At 40.7% G+C, this 27,123-nt stretch overlaps 1 protein-coding gene across 2 annotated transcripts; it reads left to right on the top strand.

The window, feature by feature from the left end:
- The first annotated feature begins 2,336 nt into the window (after window positions 1-2,336).
- Window positions 2,337-22,723, top strand: LOC109897199 (regulator of G-protein signaling 8-like). Of its 2 annotated transcripts, none has more exons than XM_020491753.2 (5): window positions 2,337-2,580; window positions 16,371-16,475; window positions 18,515-18,576; window positions 21,067-21,233; window positions 22,086-22,723. In XM_020491753.2, the coding sequence occupies exons 2-5, from the start codon at window positions 16,375-16,377 to the stop codon at window positions 22,278-22,280; spliced, it is 525 nt and encodes a 174-aa protein (XP_020347342.2). In that variant the 5' UTR covers window positions 2,337-2,580; window positions 16,371-16,374; the 3' UTR covers window positions 22,281-22,723. The 2 variants fall into 2 exon arrangements, with proteins under 2 accessions (XP_020347342.2, XP_031689406.1); XM_031833546.1 differs by lacking the exon at window positions 2,337-2,580 and adding an exon at window positions 9,608-10,024.
- The last annotated feature ends 4,400 nt before the right edge of the window (window positions 22,724-27,123 follow it).

Here is a 27,123-nt window from a genome sequence, read left to right as displayed (position 1 = left end):
ATAATGACTTCGCTTCGGTCAAGCAATTATATCTACTCAAATTCGCGTAATTGCCAGCTCATATGTCCTCTGCTCTAGGAATTGCTTATGACCGAGTCTATTCGCTCCTGAAAGAGAAATAACAGTACGTTGGGCCCAAATAGTATTATTCTCAGAATGCCTGCATCAGCTGATACATATGGCCTAGCTCGTAGCATTTAGTAAATCCGACACACACTCTGACCTTTGTCAGATATACAACACAGGGGTGGTTTTCTCCCTACCAGTATCTGGGTGAAAAGGGAAACCACACACACTCCCCTCTCAACAATAATCCTGCCTTTAGCTATCATTTGAATATATGTATCTTGCTACACAATCGGTATGGAACTAACCCAAAAGTGCGGCCTAGTTTTATCTTAGTTTCCTCACAGTGGTGCCATATACAGTTGAAGTCGGAAGTTAACATACACTTAGGTTGGAGTCATTAAAACTCGTTTTTCAAACACTCCACAAATTTCTTGTTAACAAACTATAGTTTTGGCAAGTCAGTTAGGACATCTACTTTGTGCATGACACAAGTAATTTTTCCAACAATTGTTTACAGACAGATTATTTCGCTGTATCACAATTCCAGTGGGTCAGAAGTTTACATACACTAAGTTGACTTTGCCTTTAAAAAGCTTGGAAAATTCCAGAAAATTATGTCCTGACTTTAGAAGCTTCTGATAGATCATTTGGAGGTGTACATGTGGATGAATTTCAAGGCCTATCTTCAAACTCAGTGCCTCTTTGTTTGACATCATGGGAAAATCAAAAGAAATCAGCCAAGACCTCAGAAAATAATTGTAGACCTCTACAAGTCTGGGACAAAGATCGTACTTTTTGGAGAAATGTCCTATGGTCTGATAAAACAAAAATAGAACTGTTCAGCCATAATGACTATTGTTATGTTTTGGGGAAAAAGGGGGAGGCTTGCAAGCCAAAGAACACCATCCCAACCGTGAAGCACGAGGGTGGCAGCATCATGTTGTGGGGGTGCTTCGCTGCAGGAGGGACTGGTGCACTTCACAAAATAGATTAAATTATGTGGATGTATTGAAACAACATCTCAAGACATCTGTCAGTTAAAGCTTGGTCGCAAATGGGTCTTCCAAATGGAAAATGACCCCAAGCATACTTCCAAAATTGTGGCAAAATGGCTTAAGGACAACAAAGTCAAGGTATTGGAGTGGCCATCACAACAAAGTCCTGACCTCAATCCCATACAAAATGTGTGGTCAGAACTGAAAAAGCATGTGCGAGCAAGGAGGCCTACAAACCTGACTCAGTTACACCAGCTCTGTCAGGAGGAATGTGCCAACATTAACCCAACTTATTGTGGGAAGCCTTTGGAAGGCTACCCGAAACGTCTGACCCAAATTTAACAATTTAAAGGCAATGCTACCAAATACTAATTGAGTGTATGTAAACTTCTGACCCATTGGGAATGTGATGACAGAAATAAAAGCTGAAATAAATAATTCTCTCTACTATTATTCTGACATTCAACATTCTTAAAATAAAGTGGTGATCCTAACTGACCTAAAACAGGGAATTTTTACTGGGATTAAATGTCAGGAATGATGAAAAACTGAGGTTAAATGTATTTGGCTAAGGTGTATGTGAACATCCGACTTCAACTGTATACAGTATGTCACTTCCCTAGGTTCCTTTCCCAGGCGTCATTGTTTCTGTTTCAGTTTCATGTCTGTGCGTTTTTCGAGTTTCTTGTTTTAGATTATGTTGCGTTTTTCATTACAAACGCTCACTCCCTGAACTTGCTTCCCGACTCTCAGCGCACAACCTTACAGCTTAATTCCATCTTCCAGCATCATTATGATCTTCTATCAGCTGAACAATGTTTCTGTCCCACCTTTTATCCCTACAGTGCCTAGAACAGTATTTTTTATAAAGATCCAGTCTAGAACTGTTTTTATATAGCCTCTGTCCAGAAAAGTATATTTCTATTTAGCCACTGTATATTTATAGCCATACATCATCTAAACAACCTTACCGCAAAAGCACATGCATTTCACTTGATCAGATATGAATTGTTCCAAAAACATGTTTTCCACACGTTTTCATGTGAAGTTAATGTGACAACATGTAAATTAATATATGATTACATGAAACTAAACATATGAAAACATGTGATTTCAAGTGAAGGGTTCCAAAAATAAGTTTGCATATGATTTCACGTGAATGTTCACGTGAAATCATGTGGATTTTCTGTATGGGTTCTCTGTGCGTTAACAATGTTCTCTGCCTTTCCCTCCTTCTCTGTTTCTCCCTCTTCCTAACCCCTTCGCCCCGTTTCCTTTCCCCCCTACCACGTTTTCACACTGATGAGCTGCGTGGCTCCTAGCCTCCTACTTACGGCAATTGTAATAGTAACAGCAGATATAATCGCCACACAAAGAGGAGTGCCATCACAGACAAACACACACTCACGCACACACCGACATGGATAAATAGCGGCTTGTTCCCCTCAAACGTACGCTGGGGAGGAAAAGAGAGAAAGTGTCCACCTGCGCTGATCAAATACACAAGAGGGCTAAGGTAAAACATCATCCATATTCATCTTACTAGTAGATCGCTACATTACTTAAGTCCACTATGGATAAAGGATGGGAAGCAGACTGTTGTTATGTACATCTGCTGTCAATGTGTCTGATCACCAGAATAGAAAAGATGGAGACGGTTCGTTTACAGGACAGATAACTGTCATCATCTGGAAACACACTGTTAGAGACATGAGAAGATAGTTTATTTACTACTCCAAATATAGTTTGTTTTTGGTTATTGCTTATTTACATCATCAGTGCATTGTTTACACATTTAGAAATTGTAGTATGTGTGCGTGTATGTCAGTAAATGTCAGACAGTGGAGGAGCTACAGACAGAGGGGATTTGAAGCACCCACAAATCCCACCTACAGGTTTAACACCTCTCTCTCACTCTCTTCTATCTCAATCATTATCTCACCTCTTTATCATTTATCACACAAGGGTAATCCAACAAATATTTATCATCCTTGGGAACAGAAATAATCAATATCGTTCCTCCCTCCCTCTCATCTCAGTATTCCTCCCACCCTTTTCAGCATATATTACCCAAAAACCTGCCCCTAATCAAACAGAGATTCTGCCTGGCCACTCTCAACTCAGAAACATTATATGAACATCTACATCCAAAAAGTGTGCATTTGAAAGAGAAAACAGCTATAGCTACCTAAATCTAGATACAGCTACAGTATTTTTAAGCCAAATGACCCTACAAAGGGTTAGTAACTGTGAAAGCTTTCAACAGAATGAGCTGTCAAGCTTATTCAGTCTGGATAGAGTGGTTTGCAAACCTAATCCCCCAAATACATTGATTACATAAAAACCTAAAGTCAGGATTAAGAGCATCATTTCTGACTCAGCAGAAAATAACATTTAAAAAAATAACATAAGAAGGGCAATGTTCAAACTTGTAATCATCTTCTTCATAATCATCTGCCCAGTGGTTATTATCCAACAAGATCTCACATTTTCAACGCATAATTAGACGTTGATCCACGTTCTTTAAATGTCAAATTTCATAGTTGCTCCAAACATAAAATGTCTATGTGTTTTTGTTGCTCCTGTTGCTCTGTATCGTTCCATTTCACCAAATGTCAAATTTCGAAGTTAAGGATTAGGTTTTGGCAGTCATTCTGAATGGTTAAGGTTTGGGATATGGTTCATCCTTAAGAGATCATCCTTAAGAGATTTGTGTTAAATATGTGCCAAAAAATATTTCCTTCACTTTCTTACATCTCCTAGACACTTAAAAACCTTATTCCTTATGATTTATTTTTGATAGTCTTTTTTGCCATTTAGAACTGTGTTATTCAATGCGTTTGTAGGGGCTATGGTAGTAAAGGCCAAATTAAATATTTTATAAAATAATTTTTCAACCTAATTTTTATATCAAAAGGGGTCCTCGAATCCTTAATCAAATAGCCCAATGATTCATGATATGACCATCTGAAAAAAATTCCATATGTTAGCTTAGTACCCCACCCCCCCAACATCTTAGACTTTCAGAGGTTAAAACCAAAAATGTTAATAAAAAATGTATTTAAAAAAGTGTCAGAGGCTGGAATCGAACACACACAACCTTCTGATCCAGAGTCCACCACCTCCATCCACCTCAGCCCACAATGTTGTAGTACAACCCAAGCTTTGAAGCCATTTTCCATCATCCTTAGGACATTTCAACATCAATCTTGAACGACCTGGCTGTATTATCACCTATCCATGATTCCAGAGCAAATTAACAAATAAATGTAGTTTTGTTGTGCTAAGGTTGAATAAAGAAGCACATGTCTGTGCTCGTTGTAAACCGTACAATGATTCTGAAACCGAGATGAAAACGAAAGCTTAAAATGTAATTATAAATTGCATGCTGTGATGCTCCGCACAATGTTATTTTTAGCCAATATTACATCCAAATGTCCCATTAACATGGTCACTCTGTGCATATATTTAGTTGAAATAGAACTGTTCTCATCGCTCAGGGCTGGATGGATATATGGCCTTGCTCAGGGTCCTTACTGCCCTTGTGACATATGCCTCAGTCCCCAACTTCCACCTCCAGGGGGCAGTGAATGTGTGTTTGTGTTTGTGTGGGTGTGCATGCGAGTGTGTCTTAATTTTTTCTTATATGAAATCGTAATGAGTGCATTAGATTCAATTGTAGCTTACTGGGCAGCAGCACACATGAAAATCAACCTCTCTGTAGAACAAAAGTGACATTAATATGATCGTACATCACTGTGCCTGAAGAGAGCTAGGGTAAAAATAGATAGACAGTGTTAGTTTGATGAACTGAGACTGGCTTTGCCCCATGCCTGTCGAGGTGCACCATGCATCAGGGCTGATGTGTTTATCAGGATCAGGTCTACTCTATGAGAGTGTATAGAGATAGCCTACACTCAGTTGTGTATACTGTAAAGCTGGCATAACAAGGCAAGGACATCAGTGAGACAGCAAGCTGCAGCCTGCAGAACATACAACAGGGCTAATTTTAGAGTTAGATTACCTGAGAGGGTAAGGTCAATGCCTCTGTGTATAAAAGCATGATAGCTGGGGGTCCACATAACAATGTTCATGAAGGGTAACCGTTGGCAGTGGCAACACGTACACAAATAGGGATGTGAGAGATATAGAGAGAGTGATGAGGTAGGGATGGAAAGAGGGTAGAGAGAAGAATGGAATAAGTTCAAACAGATTCAAGTTTGCTCCTCGGAGACAAACTGGACATCAGACAGATAGACAGAGCAGGGCAGGGACAGGCAGACAACCCCAGCCTTAAACAAAGACAGCAGAGCAGCATAGGTCTGTAAGGCCATAAACAGCCTGGGAAGGTTTCAGCACTGGCACTCATATTTCAGACAGGGACACAGACGGTATCCAAATGTGTGCATGCGCATACCCTTATGCAAAAGTGGACACACATACAGATACACACAATAAATAGAAAGGACACCGAATTATTCAGTGTTCCCATGATGTTTAACTCACATGGGAAATAAGTGATTGCAGCAATTGTTTCTCTCCATACCTAATGCAACGTTTAGATAATACTGTACTTTAGCAACAAAGAGAAACTCTGCATGGTGGGAAACTGCTTGCACCAAGTCAACAGGGTGGTTATTCCAACCTGGTCTCAGAGCATTTTGTATTATTCTGTACATAAATCAGAAACACTTGATTTAGTATGATATGTGACTCGTTTCAGGAAACTAGGCATATGTCGCGCGTCAATACTTCACAGGAAAGTAATTTGAACGTAAACTTTTTTTTATCATATGTGTTTTTGGGCAAAAATGCCTTCGGGAACATGTGAACTTTCATGTGCCTTAATATCAAATGTGTATGCCATCTGTAAATACGAATACAACTGTTAAATTACAGGGCAAATTGGTTTAGCCACAGAAAAAGGAACAAACCTTCCTGCTAGCCATGATTAGCGGCGATAGGGAGTGGGCTGGGCATGCCGAGAGATGAGTTGGGATTGGTCTGCCATGTAGCACACTTCTGTCTATAATATGAGCTGGTCAGTGTGTGTAGGTAATCCTTTCTAACGCAGCTTTTTTGAAAGATATCACATAGTACAAGTGCATAAGTGTTGCGCTCCACTTTCTGGAGGACCGAGTTTTGAAATCAGTGGAATTAGAGTTTGATATCTAAGGAGCTGGATAAAATATGCAGACGGAGTCGAAAAGAGATCACACAGAAGGCTGTTGTATAAAACACCTATCTCAGGATTCAAACTAAGGGCAACCATGGCATCTGTGATAGAGAGGGAGAAGTGTCCATCCATGTATATGGGTAAAGATAGTCTATCTTACCGACATTTTCAGATATTGCACGTTTCTAATTTTGTCAGAAAGACTTTTTCATTTCAAGTGAAAGTGTACTGTTAGCTAGCTAGCTTAAGTTAGCTGGCTGGCTCGCTAGCTAACGTTATGTGTATGATCTGTGTATTTATATTATTCTTATCTCAGAGCCATTTACAATGCTAGTTATAGCCTAATGTTAGCCAGCTAACATTGAACCTGGTTGGTAAGCTACCTGCAGATTCATGCAGGGTTGTAACGTTATGAGTTGGGATTAGGGTTAATTGTTTAGCTAGCTAGCTACATGACTAATCCTAAAGACTCCAGTATGCAAGTAACCATTTCAATAGAATGCCTATGATATCACTGCAAAAACTGTCGATAGACGTAGCTGGTAAATTCGATCTGGCTATCTACTCTAATTTCAGAGCACTCTCATCTGAGTATTCCAGAGTGCAGAATAACTGACGAATTTACGAACGCTCAACACACGTTGAATATGGTTGGTGTCAGTAAACATCAGCAAACAAGTCTAATTCAATTGTTGCAAAGCACAGTTACAGTCACCAACGCTCTGAATAACATGAAAACAGCCTAATCAGCTCTGCCAGGGTGAGTAAATGGTCAAAGTGAGGTGTTATAATATTTGTGTCTGGAAGTAGCTAGCAAGCTAGCCAACGTTAGCTAGTTAGCTTCGATGGTTGACTGCCATTGTGAGGTCAGAACGCTTGGATCAACCCTACTCCTCAGCCAGAGCATCCAGTGTAAGCTCTGAATGTTCCGAGAGTGAAACGCTCTTGACAGCACTCTGAATTTATGAACACCCAGAGTGCACTCTGAGCGCACTCTGGCACTCCAGATTTAATTTACGAACACACCCGTAGTATAAACCAGCCTTTAGGCTTAATCTTTGGTTGTTTAGTAGATGGTCTCACATGTCAATTCTGAAAGAGATGGATGGGGCTAAGGCTTTAGAGGGTGTGAATTATGCTGAATGGGTGTAGACAAGAAAGAGCTCTCCAGTTGGTGTACCAAAATATTCAAGGGCCATTTTCTTAAAAGTTTGTCACAAGTTTGTCAACTTTCAAAGCAGAATTACTTTCCCATTGTTCCTCAACTGTAGTGTATAATATACACATTTCTAGCTCTGAGTCTACTTTTGTACAATTTCAAATTTTGCTATATAAGAACGAATCGAGCCAGTCGGTCACATACATTACATGTGGTATGGTTACAGATGGTTCCTTAAAACTTCTTGAGGGGCAGTATTCCGAAATTCGGATGACTGACGTCCCCAAAGTAAACTTCTGGTTACTCACGCCCAGAAGATAGGATATGTATATAATTGGTAGAATTGGATAGAAAACACGCTAACGTTTCTAAAACTGTTAAAATAATGTCTGTGAGTGTAACAGAACTGATATGGCAGGAGAAAACCCGAGGAGAATCCATCCGGAAAAAATGTTTTTGGAGCTCACCACTCATTGAAATGGCTGTCTATGGGAAAATCAATGGAATACCTCCCAGATTGCAGTTCCTAGGTCTTCCAGTAGATGTCAACAGTCTTTAAAAAGAGCTCCCATTTTGGCAGTAGTATTGTGGCGCGCGTGGATGAGGGCGCGCACTTCGTTATTTATCTCCGGTCATGAACATACTATTCTTCGTCTTAAATTTGATTGTTTATTTACATATTAGGGTACCTGAGGATTGATTAGAAATGTTGTTTGACTTGTTTGGATAAAGTTTATTGGTAACTTTGGCATTAATTTGTATGCATTTTGCACGCCAACTAAACTGACTTTTTTGGGGATATAAAGAAGGACTTTATCGAACAAAACAACCATTTGTTATGTAGCTGGGACCCTTGGGATTGCAAACAGTGGAAGATCTTCAAAGGTAAGGGATTTATTTTGTCGCTATTTCTGACTTTTGTGACGCCTCTGCTTGTTTGAAAAAAGTTTAATGCTTTTGTACGCAGGGAGCTGTCCTCAGATAATCGCATGGTATGCTTTCACCGTAAAGCCTTTTTGAAATCTGACAAAGCGGCTGGATTAAAAAGAAGTTAAGCTTTTAAACGATGTAAGACACTTGTATTTTCATTCATGTTTAATACTATAATCTTTTATGTAGAATTTGGCTTGCTCCGATTTCACCGGATGTTGTCGAATTTGATCTCGGTAGCGGGATTTCCGCACTAAGATTATTATGGAAAAAAGTTAAATTGGGTGCTTGGTCATGGTGGATGGTTCGGTGTAAAACGCAAACATCTAGTAGCCCAAAAATTGCGAGTTCAAATCTCATCAACTGCTTGCTACTTTGTAACTAGCATGTGAGCTAAACCTTTCCTTAACATTTACCCTTCCCTTGAACCTGCAACCTAACTCTTAAACTTAACCCCTAGCCTATTGTACTTTTTGGAAGTTCGTAACATATAACACGTTTAGGAAATTCTTAACCTGTTGTATGTTTTGCAAATTCCTAACATATTGTACGTTTTTCTAATTTGTGACATACTGTACCTTTTGAAAATTCGTAACATATTCCACTTTTAACAAATTTGTTAATCATAACATATATTACAAATTTATTCGTAAGATATCAAATGAAATTGGTGATGGACATTCACAAATGAATACATACCATGCGAAACCTAACATATCATATAAGTACAGAATACTATGAAATGCTCTGAGACCAGGTTGGTTATTCATGCAGTGTTTTATACCCTGCAGTGGTATTCCAACAAACAATACACTGATTTGAACCGATACATGTTCATGGCCAAATGTCAAGGCCAATGATGTTTCCTTGACAGATGGACATACCAGGATCTGCTCTCCAACTACATTCTCCACAATAAGAACAAGAAAACCATGGCACAGGAAAAAGTCAAAATACCGTAAGGCACCAAAACAACATCAAAGGGAATTTTTAGACCCAGTACTTTCAGGATCCCTTTTCAGCAACCAGGCATCTTTTTAAAGGAATTGCGAATGTTGTTATATAAAAAATTCATGAGGAAACTGACATGTTCAAATTTGGAATCCTTTTTATAGCAGCCCCTCCAGGAGTCTGTGCCTGCTGCATGGCTGAATAGAACATTAAGTGGCTTACCCCTGACTACACAGATTTGTCACAGAACTTTATAAATAGCTCTGCAGGCAGGCAGACAGGCACGTGTTCCCACCCAATGTAGGTGAAGAGATTCAGCTCACGACAGAGCAGAGAAAACGTGAAAACACAGCTCTGCTCTCCACTGCAGAGATTGATTGATTGAATACTTTATTTGAATACTTTTCCCTCTAGGGGAAAGTCGTCTGGCAACATACAGCAGTTCCTGGCAAACATACACAAAATCAAAGCACAGGACCTACAACACTCCATTTACAGACAACACATATCACAAGACGTATTTCAAACTTATGGATGAATACTGAAAGTTTGGAGTTATGTCAGTGCATAACTGCCATCTTACGGGCTCCTGACCAATTCTGCTATTTTTTGTGCTTTTTTTCGCTGATCGTAACTTTTCTTTTCTAATGTTTCTGCCATCCTATGACCGAAAACGGCTTCTGGACATCAGAACAGCGATCACTAACATCAATTTGGATGAAGATTTCTGAAAAGTCTGCGCAGGTACAAAAATATTGAGATTTATAAACTAGGCGCACCCTATACAGTACATAAGCATGTTTCCCATTATAAATCAGATCTGTCATAAAGCTGTCGTAAAACAGTCATAAATGAGTATAGAAATTCCACCTGGAAAATGCCTCCGTTCACATTTTATTGTGACGATAATGCTGTATTTGCTGTATAATTTGGAACTATTGCTATTAGGCCACGGCATGCAAAAATACTTATTGTTGTTCAGTATTTTGTTTCTGTATAAACTCTGAGATGAAATAGGCAATTATGTCGCGCTCCTATCGCACAGCAATACTGTATCATTCCCATACACCTCCATAGGGAATGAAAAGTGTTGAGCTAGACACAGACAGCTCATTTGGGGGCTCATATGAACCACAGAGAGTGTGGGATAATAGCGTGGTCGTGTTGAACCTTGCTTGTTCTCTCGACTTCTCTACCAACAACTAATTGCATATAGAGCTCATAACCTGTATAACTAGACACCTCATAGGGACTAGTGAGCTACTAGCAGGAATCAGTAATACATACACACATTAATTACCAAGAGAGTTTTCATCTATACTTTTCATCTGATGTTTTGATCTATATTTTTACAAAAAATGTTCTGAGGTCTTGAAATACATCCACAGGTACACCTCCAATTGACTCAAATTATGTCAATTAGCCTATCAGAAGCTTCTAAAGCCATGACATACTTTTCTGGAATTTTCCAAGCTGTTTAAAGGCACAGTCAACTTAGTGTACAGTATATAAACTTCTGAACCACTGGAATTGTGAAACAGTGACTTATAAGTGAAATAATCAGTCTGTAAACAATTGTTGGAAAAATGACTTGTGTCATGCACAAAGTAGATGTCCTAACCGACTTACCAAATCTATAGTTTGTTAACAAGAAATGTGTGGAGTGGTTGAAAAAACAAGTTTTAATGACTCCAACCTAGTTGCATGTTAACTTCCAACTTCAACTTGATCTACTGTATCTCAATGACCTCGTACTTCGGCACATCTAATCTGAACTGGTAACCTGTGTATATAGCTAAGTTATCGTTACTCATTGTGTATTTATTCCTTGTGTTATTATTTGGTGTTTATTTTTCTCTCTGCATTGTTGGGAAGGGCCCGTAAGTGAGCATTTCACTGTTAGTCTACACCTATTCTTTACAAACCATGTGACAAATAAAATGTTATTTGTTTTGAAAATGTATGTGTTCAGGAATCTGTTTTTGTTTGGAATCCTGTAGAGTGGGATGTTGAGTCTTCGGCCGGACTGTAATGTTTGTAATGTACTGGTTGTACAGCAGGTGTGTGATGTCTTTATTGATGTGTCTGGCTTTGTAGATGGTTCTGGTTTTATCATGATATGCTTTGGCACTTGACACAGCAGACTTTACTTGCAATGTTGACAGTTTTGCGAATTGTGTGGGTGTTTGTTATTGAGAGTGAACTATACCAGCCAAGGAAACAGAAGGTGAGAATGCTTTAGATAGAATAGAATAGAATAGAATAGAATGCCTTATAGAAGAGATGTGAGGTGTTCTAAATGAGGAAGTGCAGTCTTTGTTGTCCTTTTTTGAATATTGCTTTTGTGTTAGAATTCCAGGTTAGTGTAGAGTCGAGGATTGTTCCCAGGGAGTGGTATGCTTTTACACTGTCGATATTTGGACGTCTAGCTGTAGTGAGTGATTGTTGCTCCATTCTGGTAATGTGTGTATTTCTTGTCTGTAGTTGTGTTCTTGAATGCCTAACATGATTCCGACCATGGCTGTGCCATCTGGAAATTTGATGGTGTGGCAGAGCATGGCTTTGCGTAATTTGTAAACAATATGAAGAGAACTGGTGAAATGACACTTCCTTGGGGACAACTGCGTTGCTGGGTATGGAATGCGAAAGGGCAGAGTTCATCCTCACTGTTTGAGGGTGGTTATTCAGGACGCTGTCAACCCATGATGATGTAGCTGTTGTCCATACGTTTTTGCAAAAGGAGATGTGGTTGAATGGTGTTTGTAGTGTCTTAACACTTAGTACTTATTTATGTAATAAGAAAGACTCTGAATACAAGTAATTGAACTGGAGCTTCACATTTACTCAAACTAGTTAGTACCAGAATAACATAGAACAACACTGCGCATGACCAAGGGTGCTCCCGCCTTAAAGGGGACATCAGTAATTAACAGAACATAACAGTGTTGAATGCTGAAGAGAAGACCAGGATCAGAATCCAGGCATATGATTTTGGTGTATCCAAGTGCTGGTGCAGGATGTGCATGAAGAATAACAGAGTGTCCTCTGTAATCCGCGCTGCTTTGTAGGTGAATTGGAGGGGGTCCAACAGCTGTTCTGTTATTATCTCTATTGACGTGAGGGCAACAGGTCTATAATCGTTGAGGACTTTCAGTTTAGGGATCTTAGAGAATTATCACAGCTGATACTGATCTGTAGATAGTCAAGGGACATTTCGAGAGCTTGGGACTATAAGATTATATCTGCAATTTTGTCCAAATTGAGTTATTTACACAGTCTTGTTCTGTTCAATGTTCTCTACCTACAGTGCCTTCAGAAAGTATTCACACCCCTTGACTTTTTCCACATTTTGTTGTGTTACAGCCTGAATTTAACAGACACACAACACACACAAACACACACACACAAAGCGTTCTAATAAACCTGCTCTGCCTAGATGGAATCTATGAGTGCATGATGATAAGGCCTATTAACCTCTCTGAACTACCGATACCGGATCCGGGAGCGTGACTACACCCTCAGGCTCATTACCAGGAGATGATGCAAATCGGAGCCTCAGAAATCCTGTTCATTTCCTGGTTGCAGAAACATCTTGGTTTCGCCTGTAGCATGAGTTCTGGGGCACTCACAGTGAAAATCTTTGCAGTTCTGGAAACGCCAGAGTGTCTTCTTTCCAAAGCTACCAATTCCATGCATAGTCGAGCATCTTTTTGTGACAAAATATTGCGCTTAAAACGGGAACGTCTTTTTATCCAAAAATGAAATAGCGCCCCCATAAGCTCAAGAGGTTAAAGTGATTTTTGCATGCAATTTTACCAATTACAGCAGACGCCAAAACAATCCTCCATGACGCCTCCTCCAACACCCACCAATGTTTCTTTGTAGAGGAAGTGTTAGTTTAGATAGATGCTGAAATACAATAGTAATATAATACATTTTAGCAGACAATTTTATCCAAAGTGCCCTAGAATTAACTCATATATTCTGTATGTATGGTAGCACTTTCATGAATCAAACCAACAACCTCAGTGTTTCTAGCAGCACCATGTTCCATCCAACTAAACCATCTTAACCAACAATATATATTGTTTTGCAATATAGTGGCCTGTAGGAATCAAGCTTATTGAAAAAGGAAAAGCTTTTGTGATACAAGCAGTTTGTTGATATTGTAGTGGGACTGCCGGTGGCATCTGTCTTTAGGGTAATGATCACCAAAGGAAGTAATACTTACACTAACTACCCTGTTGTTCATAAGTATAAAAAGACCAGACAACCCCTCTCTCTTTATTCGCCAGCAGAGAAATACTGCAAACACCAGTTATTTAAAAGAGGAGTCCTTGGATTACAGAAGCTTGACTGACCATTCCAATAACACCAAGAGGCAAAGCAACACTGAGTACTTTAACAATTTACCCACCAATGGGATGGCGATCATGTCACTGATCATGTCACTGATGTAACTAACTACAGATGGGGGAACTCATTCCTCTCATTCCATTTTGGCATATTGAGCACTCAGCAGTGTTTGGTGTGCGTGTTATCAGGGGAAATAGGTGCATGGTAGAGAGGCTTGTGGCTCACTATCCAGATTGGATGTTCTCTGGTAGCTAGCTGATGGGTATTCATGTTGGCTTCTCCATATGGAGCTACACCTGCTTTCTATGTCTATCTGGTGTGTCTCTTTAGAGCAATGACTCTAATCAGATCCATCAATATGTCTGTCTGTCTGATCTGTCTAATCCTACAGCAGCTGGCCAATAGGTCATGATATGAAACGTTACTGTTTGATAAGTCAGGTAGAACTTTACTTGCCATTTCTTTCATTTGATGATTACATCAACAACCGGTGTCCATGATACACTATAGAAAAAACATTGAACAGATTGATTGTGTGATATGTAGTGTGAGTGAGTAAGTAGAAATATGTCGAAGGCAAATTACTATGTGTCATCAGGTCGGTGCATATTAAACAAATGTGAAGTAATGTTTTAGTAAACTTCATGAGGCGCATCCTGAGACTGCTCTCCCACTTCCAACATCTGAACACCTGGATGCAAACATTTAATTATGTAGTCATTGGATGGATCAATACACTGATCCACAGGCCATGGCGTTGCTCAAGAATGGCCCATCAGCATAGTGACTACAGGCAGGAGGTTTAGATCTGAGCACTTTCCTAGAAGACTATGTTTAGAGCTGTAGGTGTACATGTTCCCTGTACTTGCCCTCTTCAAAGTGGGGGACACTCTTGACCCAAACTGCAACCGACTTATATCTATCCTACCCTGCCTTTCTAAGGTCTTCGAAAGCCAAGTCAACAAACAGATTACCGACCATTTCTAATCTCACCATACCTTCTCTGCTATGCAATGGTTTCAGAGCTGGTCATGGGTGTACCTCAGCCACGCTCAAGGTCCTAAACGATATCTTAACCGCCATCGATAAGAAACATTACCTTGCAGCCGTATTCATTGATCTGGCCAAGGCTTTCGACTCTGTCAATCACCACATCCTCATCGGCAGACTCGACAGCCTTGGTTCCTCAAATGATTGCCTCGCCTGGTTCACCAACTATTTCTCTGATAGAGTTCAGTGTGTCAAATCGGAGGGTCTGCTGTCCGGACCTCTGGCAGTCTCTATGGGGGTGCCACAGGGTTCAATTCTTGGACCGACTCTCTTCTCTGTATACATCAATGAGGTCGCTCTTGCTGCTGGTGAGTCTCTGATCCACCTCTACGCAGACGACACCATTCCGTATACTTCTGACCCTTCTTTGGACACTGTGTTAACAACCCTCCAGGCAAGCTTCAATGCCATACAACTCTCCTTCCGTGGCCTCCAATTGCTCTTAAATACAAGTAAAACTAAATGCATGCTCTTCAACCGATCGCTGCCTGCACCTGCCCGCCTGTCCAACATCACTACTCTGGACGGCTCTGACTTAGAATACGTGGACAACTACAAATACCTAGGTGTCTGGTTAGACTGTAAACTCTCCTTCCAGACCCACATCAAACATCTCCAATCCAAAGTTAAATCTAGAATTGGCTTCCTATTTCGCAACAAAGCATCCTTCACTCATGCTGCCAAACATACCCTTGTAAAACTGACCATCCTACCAATCCTCGACTTCGGCGATGTCATTTACAAAATAGCCTACAATACCCTACTCAACAAATTGGATGCAGTCTATCACAGTGCAATCCATTTTGTCACCAAAGCCCCATATACTACCCACCATTGCGACCTGTGCGCTCTCGTTGGCTGGCCCTCGCTTCATACTCATCGCCAAACCCACTGGCTCCATGTCATCTACAAGACCCTGCTAGGTAAAGTCCCCCCTTATCTCAGCTCGCTGGTCACCATAGCATCACCCACCTGTAGCACGCGCTCCAGCAGGTATATCTCTCTGGTCACCCCCAAAACCAATTCTTTCTTTGGCCGCATCTCCTTCCAGTTCTCTGCTGCCAATGACTGGAAGGAACTACAAAAATCTCTGAAACTGGAAACACTTATCTCCCTCACTAGCTTTAAGCACCAACTGTCAGAGCAGAGCAGCTCACAGATTACTGCACCTGTACATAGCCTACCTACAATTTAGCCCAAACAACTACCTCTTTCCCTACTGTATTTATTTTATTTATTTATTTATTTTGCGCCTTTGCACCCCATTATTTTTTATTTCTACTTTGCACATTCTTCCACTGCACATCTACCATTCCAGTGTTTTACTTGTTATATTGTATTTACTTTGCCACCATGGCCTTTTTTTGCCTTTACCTCCCTTATCTCACCTCATTTGCTCACATCGTATATAGACTTGTTTATACTGTATTATTGACTGTATGTTTGTTTTACTCCATGTGTAACTCTGTGTCGTTGTATGTGTCGAACTGCTTTGCTTTATCTTGGCCAGGTCGCAATTGTAAATGAGAGCTTGTTCTCAACTTCCCTACCTGGTTAAATAAAGGTTAACAAAATCAGAGGACAGTCTAAATTTGATATAATAGGTTTTCATGTCATGTGATCAGTAATCAGGAGAGGTACTTTCTTGTGTGCTTCTATTCCATTCTCCCATTCATATGAGTAGAACCATGAAGACCAGACTAGGCTGCCTGTCCAATAAGTCTGACTCATACCCCGACTTCACTGAGTTCCTGCCCCCTGCCCAGGACAGGGCCACCAGATGCCGAAAGTAAGTAGATATTTTCATCAGATGACATTGTTCCAGTCCCTCCCATTGATATAGAATGTAGGTATTATTACTCGCAATGCCAGAAATATGTCATACAGTTGAAGTCGGATGTTTACATAAACTTATGTTTTTCAACCACTCCACAAATGCCTTGTTAAGCAAGTCGGTTAGGACATCTACTTTGTGGATGGCACAAGTCATTTTTCCAACAATTGTTTACAGACTGATTATTTCACTTATAATTCACTATATCACAATTCCAGTGGGTCAGGCAGGGTAGCCTAGTGGTTAGAGTGTTGGACTAGTAACAGAAAGGTTGCAAGTTCGAATCCCCGAGCTGACAAGGTACAAATCTGTTGCTCTGCCCCTGAACAGGCAGTTAACCCACTGTTCCTAGGCCGTCATTGAAAATAAGAATTTGTTCTTAACTGACTTGCCTAGTAAAATAAAGGTAAAATAAAATAAAATAAAAACTAAGTTGACTGTGTCTTCAAACAGCTTGGAAAATTCCAGAAAACTTTGTCATGGCTTTAGAAGCTTCCGGTAGGCTAATTGACATCATTTGAGTCAATTGAAGGTGTACCTGTAGATGTCTTTCAATGCCTACCTTCAAACTCAGTGCATCTTTGCTTGACATCATAGGAAAATCAAAAGAAATCAGCCAAGACCTCAGAAAAAAATGGTAGACCTCCACAAGTCTGGTTCATCCTTGGGAGCAATTTCCAAATGCCTGAAGGTACCACGCTCATCTGTACAAACATTAGTATGCAGTCTAATCACCATGGGACCACGCAGCCGTCATACCGTTCAGGAAGGATACACGTTCTGTCTCCTAGAGATTAACATACTTTGGTGCAAAAAGTGTAAATCAATACCAGAACAACAGCACAGGACCTTGTGAAGATGCTGGAGGAAACAGGTACAAAAGTATCTATATCCACAGTAAAATGAGTCCAATAATCGACATAACCTGAAAGGCCGCTCAGCAAGGAAGAAGCCACTGCTTCAAAACCGCCATAAAAAAGCCAGACTACGGTTTGCAACTGCACATGGGGACAAAGATAGTACTTTTTGGAGGAATGTCCTCTGGTCTGATGAAACAAAAATAGAACTGTTTGGCCATAATGACCATCGTTATGTTTGGAGGAAAAAGGGGGAGGCTTGCAAGCCAAAGAACACCATCCCAACCGTGAAGCACGGGGGTGGCAGCATCATGTTGTGGGAGTGCTTTGCTGAAGGAGGGCCTGGTGCACTTCACAAAATAGATGTCATCATGAGGGAGGAAAATTATGTGGATATATTGAAGCAACATCTCAAGACATTAGTCAGGAAGTTAAAGCTTGGTCGCAAATGGGTCTTCCAAATGGACAATGACCAGAAGCATATTTCCAAATTTGTGGCCAAATTGCTTAAGGACAACAAAGTCAAGGTATTGGAGTGGCCATCTCAAAGCCCTGACCTCAATCCCATAGAAAATGTGTGGTCAGAACTGAAATAGTGTGTGCGAGCAAGGAGGCCTACAAACCTGACTCAGTTACACCAGCTCTGTCAGGAGGAATGGGAAAAAAATCACCCAACTTATTGTGGGAAGATTGTGGAAGGCTACCCAAAATATTTGATCTAAGTTAAACAATTTAAAGCAATGCTTCCAAATATTAATTGAGTGTATGTAGTCTTCTGACCCACTGGGAATATGATTAAAGAAATAATAGCTGAAATAAATCATTCTCTCTACTATTATTCTGACATCTCACATTCTTAAAATAAAATGGTGATTCTAACTGACCTAAAACAGGGAATGTTTACTCAGATTAAATGTCAGGAATTGTGAAAAACTCAGTTTATATATATTTGGCTAAGTATAGTGTATTTAAACTTCTGACTTCAGCTGTATGTAATAAGACTACGCGATAGATGGTGTAGACTCTTTTTGAGCAACCTCTTAAACTATAAATGTGTGTGTGTTGAATTGCCTTTATCTGCATGGTTGCATACACATTTGAAAACATGTCACTGTATCTTTCTGTCTTTTCTTCAAGGCTGTCAAAAGATGAAGTCGTTCTGTGGGCAGATTCCTTCGATGTTCTTCTGTCGAACAAGTGTAAGTCCCTTTTTATTGACAAGTATCAGTCAATCCTTCTCCTTAGAGTTAGATATGAGAAATTGAACCAAAATGAGGAGGAAACAATATTTAATTTTTTTATCAACCAACCCCTCCAAAAAATTGTCCGTGCCATTGTTAGCGAAGCAAACCACACAACTGTACGGATTACATTTTTTCCTCAGTCTCATTCTATACCCCTTCTGTTCCCTTTGAAAACATGATTGTCTTTCTGTTTCCTATCTGAGGATGGCTCCCCACATCAGTCCATTCCTTTCCCCCTAAACCCTTCTTATGTAAGATCCGCTGTCTGTCTGGCTATTGATGTGTGACTCATTGTGTTACTCCTCAACACACAATGAGTCACACGCTTGGTTGTGACCTTCTCTGTGGATTACACAATAACACACATGTTCATGTGCAAATACACACATGCAAACACACACACAGACTCACAAGCACACACATAGCGTTCACGTGCAGGCACACACACACACGTGACAGGTTAAGTGTGTTCATAATAACAGGCCATCTGAAGAGACTGTCAGTGTTCTCTCTCTCACTCGCACATACACTCTCACTAAATAACCTGACAAAAAGGACAGAAAAGGGAGTGATAGCTGTAGGCTCTCCACAGGGAGCGGAAAACTAGACTGCACAGTAGGAAGACAGACGACCTACCTTGACTTTAGTTCTATTTCATTTTATTTTTCATTTTTCAGTGTGTCAATGAACAACAACTTGCTGTTTTTTAATATTACAATAACATTTTGTCCAAACTAGAGATATACTCACAACTCAAGTCATATGGTAATGTTATGTTAATGGTCATTTGTAATGTAATGTGTGAATGTTTCAAATTAGCATTTGTCTCTATTGAGTTAATCAAGCAGTACTGTAAACCCTTCTACTAACACTTTAACAGGTGGTGCTGTTATATAACATAGACAAATTGGTGTAAACTTCAATCATGGTTTGACGTCACATCCACACATAACCTCTTATGACCCTAGCTGCATGAAAGTCTAGGCTCTCAGACTGCTTGTTCCTAGAATTGACAAATATTATCCTCAGACAGAAGGGGACAAAGGGAAACACTTCTGTAACCGGTTTCGCAGAACACAATTTTTTTTATTATTTCACCTTTATTTAACCAGGTAGGCCAGTTGAGAAGTTCTCATTTACAACTGCGACCTGGCAATGGGTAAAGAGACCTTGATGCTGAACTAAATCTATGTTTTTCAATATTCAGTTATAATCTTTATGTGTACATTAGCTCTTTCTATGTAGTGTATTTCTGCATTCTGTGAGGAAAATCGAATGAGAGTGAGAAATGAACACTGACCTACAGTACATTCAGACATTGAAAGGCCTTTGCTTGACTACCAGATAATAGCCTATTCCTAAATAGGCGAATTAATTAAAACCTATAAAAATACAAGCTAATATATGGAATTGTTTTAAGATGGTCATACCATGGATAATTGAGCTATTTGATTTAGAATTTTAGCACCCCTTTAGGTAAAAAAAGTGTAAATTAAATATAATTTGATAGAATATTGAATTTGGTTTTTACAACTACAGCCCATACAAACACATTGAATAACACATTCATAAATAGGGAAAAAGACAGTCATAAGGAATAAGGTTTTGAAGTGTCTGTCCTATATCTAGGAGAAATAAGAAAGCTCAGGATTTTTGTATATTTTTTGGGACACATATTTAAGAATAAAGCAGGGCGAGAGAATCTTCCTCCAAGCTAAGTTCAATGCTTTTTTTATTTTGAACACTGTCTGTTGACAAGGCTGCATGCAGTCACAGTGTCCCTGGTGATTTTCCTATAACCAGTGTGTAGTGAGAGTGTGTGAGTAATGTTGGTGATAGGGCCTGATGGACTACTCTACTGCTGCTGCTGGGAAAATGTTAAGCAAATAAATTCAAGAGAAAAGAGGGAGGGAGGGAGTGAAGGAGGGATAGAAAGTATGGAGAAAATATGTTAACATGACATGGCCGATTGCAAAACATGACCTCCTGTGTTTTCATTGATGTCAGACAAATTGATCACTTATCTTTGATTGATGAAGACAAAAAGCTCATTGAAGGTTTGTGGGCCACATGTTTATGTTCTAATAACAGAGCTCTTCCCTGTGCTGAGAACAAGAGCACACTCTGCATCTGAGACAATATCAACACATGATAAACAACCCTGTTAGTATCTACAGCTGCTCTCTGTGAAGAAAAAAAACATAAATTCCAAAGAAACTGGCCCATGTTCAGAAATAGGTGCTGGGATACATTATCGATCTTTGTAAAGACACACGTGCTTTCTCTCTCTCTCTCTCTCTCTCTCTCTCTCTCTCTCTCTCTCTCTCTCACTCACTCACTCACTCACTCACTCACTCACTCACTCACTCACTCACTCACTCACTCACTCACACACTTGCTGTCCGTTAGCTCTTCTATCTATCTGATGGATGTTTTGTGTCTTAGGTGGCCTGGCTGCCTTCCAGGCTTTTCTCAAGACGGAGTTCAGCGACGAGAACATTGAGTTCTGGATGGCCTGCGAGGAATATAAAAAAATCAAGACTCCCGCTAAATTGATGACCAAAATTAACAAGATCTACAATGAGTTTATTGATGTCAAGGCTCCCAGAGAGGTTTGTGTTTGATCAAATGACTAATGATGCAAAATATTCACTTTGTCTCTTTTAAGGCCAGGCACCACACCCTAATAGGGTATTTTCCCCCTTAATCATATCACAATCTTTTACCAGTTGAAAGTGTACAGAAATCTAATAGTTTTTTGTATTAAATATGAAAATTAGGTGTTCTAATTAAATATGTGTATATTTGCATATCACACAAATACATTTTTCTGGACGCTGAATGAAGAAAGACTAAATATTCGTGTTTCATTTTGTTAAGACACTCCATGACTGGACTTACACATAGATTGTTTTTTAAAGTATTTATTCACACATCTATCTGTAAATACTAAAGAAAGATAGGTAAAATGCCTTTTTGGCACATTTTTCAGAAGAAAATGTCATCTAGAAAAGAAAAAAAATCTAAGTAAATTAACATGTAACATTCTCTATGAAATGGGCTTATAAATGATGTGTGATTAAATTAGCTTTGAAATTATTTGTAAAAGTGGTTACAATTCATGACTTTTTGATGAGTAAGAATACGATAAAATATAGAAAATATTAATGGACCAAAGTACTGTATATGCAAAAATATATTTTCAACCTGTGGTGCCTGGCCTTAAATAACAATGCAAAAGGCTATGATTCATTTTATATTTGGGGTTACTATGTGTCAGATAAACATTTTAATCCACAACCTCCCAATATTACAGATAGATACACATGAATACTCTATGCATACTTTGATCATAAGGATTAATAATCATGCTTATGCTGTCTACAAACAAGTGTTTCATAGGAAATTCACACTAAGATGATTTGGATATCTACATTTTCGTTTCTCTTCCTTGGTCTCTGTAGGTAAACATAGACTTCCGTACGCGGGAAGTGATGAGGCAGAGCCTTGCGGAGCCCACCCCCTCCAGTCTGAATGAGGTTCAGGCCAGGGTCCACAGCCTCATGGAGAAAGACTCTTACCCACGCTTTCTCCACTCCAAGATCTACCAGGACTTACTCGACATGCAGTACACACACTGCCATCGGAACTCTGTCTGAAGAACACACACATGTGCCGTCGCACACACACACACACACACACACACAGTTGTGTTTTTCTTCAGTAGCTAGAACCCAAGGAACCATTATTCCTCAAGTTCTAACTTGAGATCTCAATGCGTAACTCAATAACTCAAGATGACATGTTGAATCATGTGAACGTTTTTGAGTTATCCATATAAATATCAAGTTAGGATTCTCCTCTCACAGAGAGATTCTTAGTATTTAGACATATTGTGATATTGTATCATCCCTCTTAGAACTGTGTCAACATATAGTTTACACTTAGAAAACAAAATATCACAAGACATTGTACTGTGTATCCTTTTATTACTCCTATTAGAAAATGTGTTGTTGTTGATGATATTTATTTCTCCCATCACTATAGATTTATCGTGGTGTAGAAATATGTCTGGCAATTTTATTAAAGTTTTGCAACATGTCATATGATATATACACTATATGTGGGTGGTTGTAAAGAAGTGGTGCAAATTGTGGGTTGGAAAAAAAGTCTAATCAATATCATGTTTTTCCAAAACTTTCTTTTCATCTTACAACAGATACAGTGGGTATTCACCTTATCTAGCCCCGTCCACTCGACTCAGTTCCATTTGAACGTGATTGTGTTTGTTTCCGTCTCACAACTTCCGTCAACGCTAGTGAATTACCTCAGCGGTGGCTAGCTAATACTGACAAACGAGCATCATTAACACATGATAACATTAAAACCTACCCTAACCAGAAATCGTAATAGATGGTAGCATTCGCACAAAACTGAAAGCGCATACCACCGTATTTAAACATGGCAAGGCGACTGGGAATATGCCAGAATACAAACAGGGCAGTCATTCCCTCCGCAAGGAACTCAAACAAGCAAAATGTCAGTATAGAGACAAAGTGGAGTCGTAATTCAACGGCTCAGACACGAGACGTATGTGGCGGTGTCTACAGACAATCAAGGACTAGAAAATTAAAACCAAGCATGTCACGGATACCGACGTCTTGCTTCCAAACAACACCTTCTTGGCCCACTTTGAGGATAATACAGTGCCACCGACCTGGCCCGCTACCAAAGACTGTGGGCTCTCCTTCTCCGTGACCGACTTGTGTAAGACATTTAAACATGTTAACCCTCACAAGGCTGCGAGCCCAGGCGGCATGCCTAGCCAAGTCCTCAGAGCATGCGCAGACCAGCTGGCTGATGTGTTTACGAACATATTCAATCTCTCCCTATCCCAGTCAGCTGTCCCCACATGCTTCAAGATGGCCACCATTGTTCCTGTACTCAAGAATGCAAAGGTAACTGAACTAAATGACTATTGCCCCTTAGCACTCACTTATGTCATCATGAAGTGCATCTTACCTGTCATTCTAGACCCACTTCAATTTGCTTACTGCTCCAAAAGGTCCACAGACGATGCAATCACCATCACACTGCACACTGCCCTATCCCATGTAGACAATAGGAATACCTATGTATGAATGCGGTTTATTGACTATAGCTCAGGATTCAACACCATAGTAACCTCCAAGCTCATCATTAAGCTTGAGGCCCTGGGTCTCAACCCCCACCCTGTGCAATTGAGTCCTCGACTTCCTGACGGGCCTGCCCCCGGGTGGTGAAGGTAGGAAACAACATCTCCACTTCGCTGATCCTCAACACTGGGACCCCACAAGGGTGCGTGCTCAGCCTTCTCCTGTACTCCCTGTTCACCCATGACTATGTGGCCATGCACGCCTCCAACTCAATCATCAAGTTTGCAAACGACACAACAGTAGTAGGCTTGATTACCAACAATGACGAGACAGACTACAGGGAGGAGGTGAGGGCTCTCGGAGTGTGGGTCAGGAAAATAACCTCTCACTCAACTTCAACAAAGCAAAGGAGATGATCTTGGACTTCAGGAAACAGCAGAGGGAGCACCACCCCATCCACATCGACGGGACAGCAGTGGAGGGGGTGGAAAGTTTTAAGTTCCTCGGCGTACATATCACTGACAAACTGAAATGGTCCACCCACATTCTACCCATGCACCTCTGCAACCTCAGGAGGCTGAAGAAATTAGGCTTGGCACCTAAAACCCTTTACAGATTCACAATTGAGAGCATCCTGTCAGGCTGTATCACCGCCTGGTACGGCAACTGCACCATCCACAATCACAGAGCTCTCCAGAGGGAGGTGCGGTCTGCCAATGCATCACCGGGGGCAAACTACCTGCCCTCCAGGATAACTAGAGCACCCAATGTCACAGGAAGGCCAAAAAGATCATCAAGGACAACAACCACCCGAGCCACTGCCTGTTCACCCTGCTACCATCCAGAAGGCGAGGTCAGTACAGGTGCATCAAAGCTGGTACCGAGAAGCTGTTTTTCAGTCTCTATCTCAAGACCGTCAGACTGTTAAACAACCATCACTAGCACAGAGAGACTGTTGTCTACATACAGACTTGAAATAATTGGCCACTTTAATAAATGGAACACCAGTCACTTTAATAATGCCACTCTAATAACGTTTCCATAACTAATCTCATATGTATTCTACACTATATTGCATCCTATGCTGCTCTGATATTGCTCATCCATATATTTATATTTATATATTCTTATTCCATTCCGTACTTAGATTGGTATGTATTAGGTATTGTTAGATATTACTTGTTAGATATTGCTGCACTGTCGGAACTAGAAGCACAATCATTTCGCTACACTCGCAATAACATCTGCTAACCATGTGTATGTGACCAATAACCTGTATTTTTCAACAAATAAACAAACAAAACAACATGGCTCACATTTGGGAATGGACACAAATGGCTCTTTGGAGGTCAGATGGTGTGACATGATATAATGTCCTGAAATTATGTATGGGGAATTTTTGTATTACTTTGTGCTCTCCTTGGGAGTGGATGGTTCCACTGTGAAAAATTACAAGAGTACAGAGGCCTGTCAGTACCTCCACAATGGAAGGTGGGCTGAGTTCTACTTCACCAGGGGGAGGGAAAAGGATTGTTATTTTTGAAGGCCGATGTTCAGTCCAGCCAATCAAGCAGTGCTTACCACTCTGCTTGGGGACTTGTGTATCCAACAGCGGATCAGAAGAGACGGCTTTCGAACAAATCAAGCATTTATAGTGGACCTGTGATTCCTAGGACTGCATTCTGATGAAGTTCATCAAAGGTAAGGAAACATTTATCATGTATTTTCTGTTGACTCCAACATGGTGGCTAATTTGGCTACTGTTCTGAGCTCCGTCTCAGATTATTGCGTGGGTTGCTTTTTCCGTAAACTTTTTAAAAAATCTGACACAGCGGTTGCATTAAGGAGAGGGATATCTATAATTCCATGTGTATAACTTGTATTGTTATCTACATTATCTACATCTACATCAGGGAGCATTCCAGAATGCTCTCACTGAGACCCTCAAGTTGGTGTCCAGGGATGAGCCTGATGGACTTGATGAAGTCATCTCTCTCGCTATCCGCATCAACAACCGTCTCCGTGAGCATCGGAGGGAGAGAGTAGATAGGCTTGCATGTCCCATAACGTCTCCTTCAGTGCCTTGCCCCCCTTCACCGACTGCATCCCATCCCCAGACATGTCCAGATCCTGAACCCATACAGCTCAGCCAGGCCCGTCTCTCTCCAGAGGAGAGGCAATTACGAATCGGTGCTAGGAGCTGCCTATACTATGGCCAGGTTGGTCACTTTGTCTCCACTTGTTCCCTGCTTCCAGCAAAAGAGAGGGCTCGGCAGTAGTGGGGGATATACTGTTGAGCCAAACCGCCTGCTCTACCCAGTAGCAGGTTTTTTTACCTCTCGTCCCGAACAAGAGTCTATGGAGAGGTACATCCAGGATTCTCTGGCTACAAGCCATCATCCTCCCCGGTAGGTGCTGGGTTTTTCTTTGTGAAGAAGGATGGGTCACTGAGGCCATGCATAGACTTCCTTGGGCTGAATAATATTACTGTTAACAACAAGTACCCCTTGCCACTCATCAGCTCCGCTTTTGCCCCGCTCCACGGTGCCACGGTGTTTACCAAACTCGACCTCCGGAATACCTACCACCTTGTCCGCATAAGAGAGGGGGACGAGTGTAAGACTGCGTTCAGCACACCACTGAGTATTTGGTCAAGCCTTTTGGTCTTACTAACGCCCCTGCGGTTTTCCATAACCTAGTAAATGACGTGCTGAGGGATGTGATTGGACGCTCTGTTTTTGTCTAATTAGATGACATCCTGATTTTTTTTCCAAGGACCCTGAGGCTCATCTTCAACAGCTGTTGGAGAATACAATTTTTGATAAAGCTGAAAAATATGAGTTCCATGCTGCCAGTGTCTTTCCTGGGTTATATTAGTGCACAGGAACAGTTTCGTATGGATATATAACAGTCAGTGGCCTGTGCACTCCAACCTGAAGCAGCTACAGTGTTTCCTGGGGTTTGCACATTTTTACAGACGTTTCATTCGCAGCTACAGCCATCTAGCAGCACCTCTCACCTCCGTTCCACTGGACTCCTGAGGCAGAGGCAGCTTTCCTGGAACTCAAGCGTCACTTCACCCCCGGTCCTTACACAGCCCGACCCAGAACTCCAGTTCATTGTGGCACCGGGGTAGGTGCTGTTATGTCTCAACGTTCCCCTCTGATCAGAAGGTCCATCCATGTGCATTATTTTCCCATAAGCTCTCACATGCAGAGGAATTTTGACATCGGAAACCCGGAACTCCTGCCAGTTAAGCTAGCTCTGGAGGAATGGCGTCACTGGCTGGAGGGCTCTGTAACCCCCTTCATCGTGTTGACTGACCATAAAAACCTGTCCTACATCCAGACCACCAGGCAAGCCAGGT

This window comes from Oncorhynchus kisutch, linkage group LG10 (genome assembly GCF_002021735.2).
Source record: "Oncorhynchus kisutch isolate 150728-3 linkage group LG10, Okis_V2, whole genome shotgun sequence".
Taxonomy (NCBI): domain Eukaryota; kingdom Metazoa; phylum Chordata; class Actinopteri; order Salmoniformes; family Salmonidae; genus Oncorhynchus; species Oncorhynchus kisutch.
The sequence above is the reverse complement of the archived record's forward strand: the minus strand, read 5'-3'. Positions and strand labels throughout refer to the sequence as shown.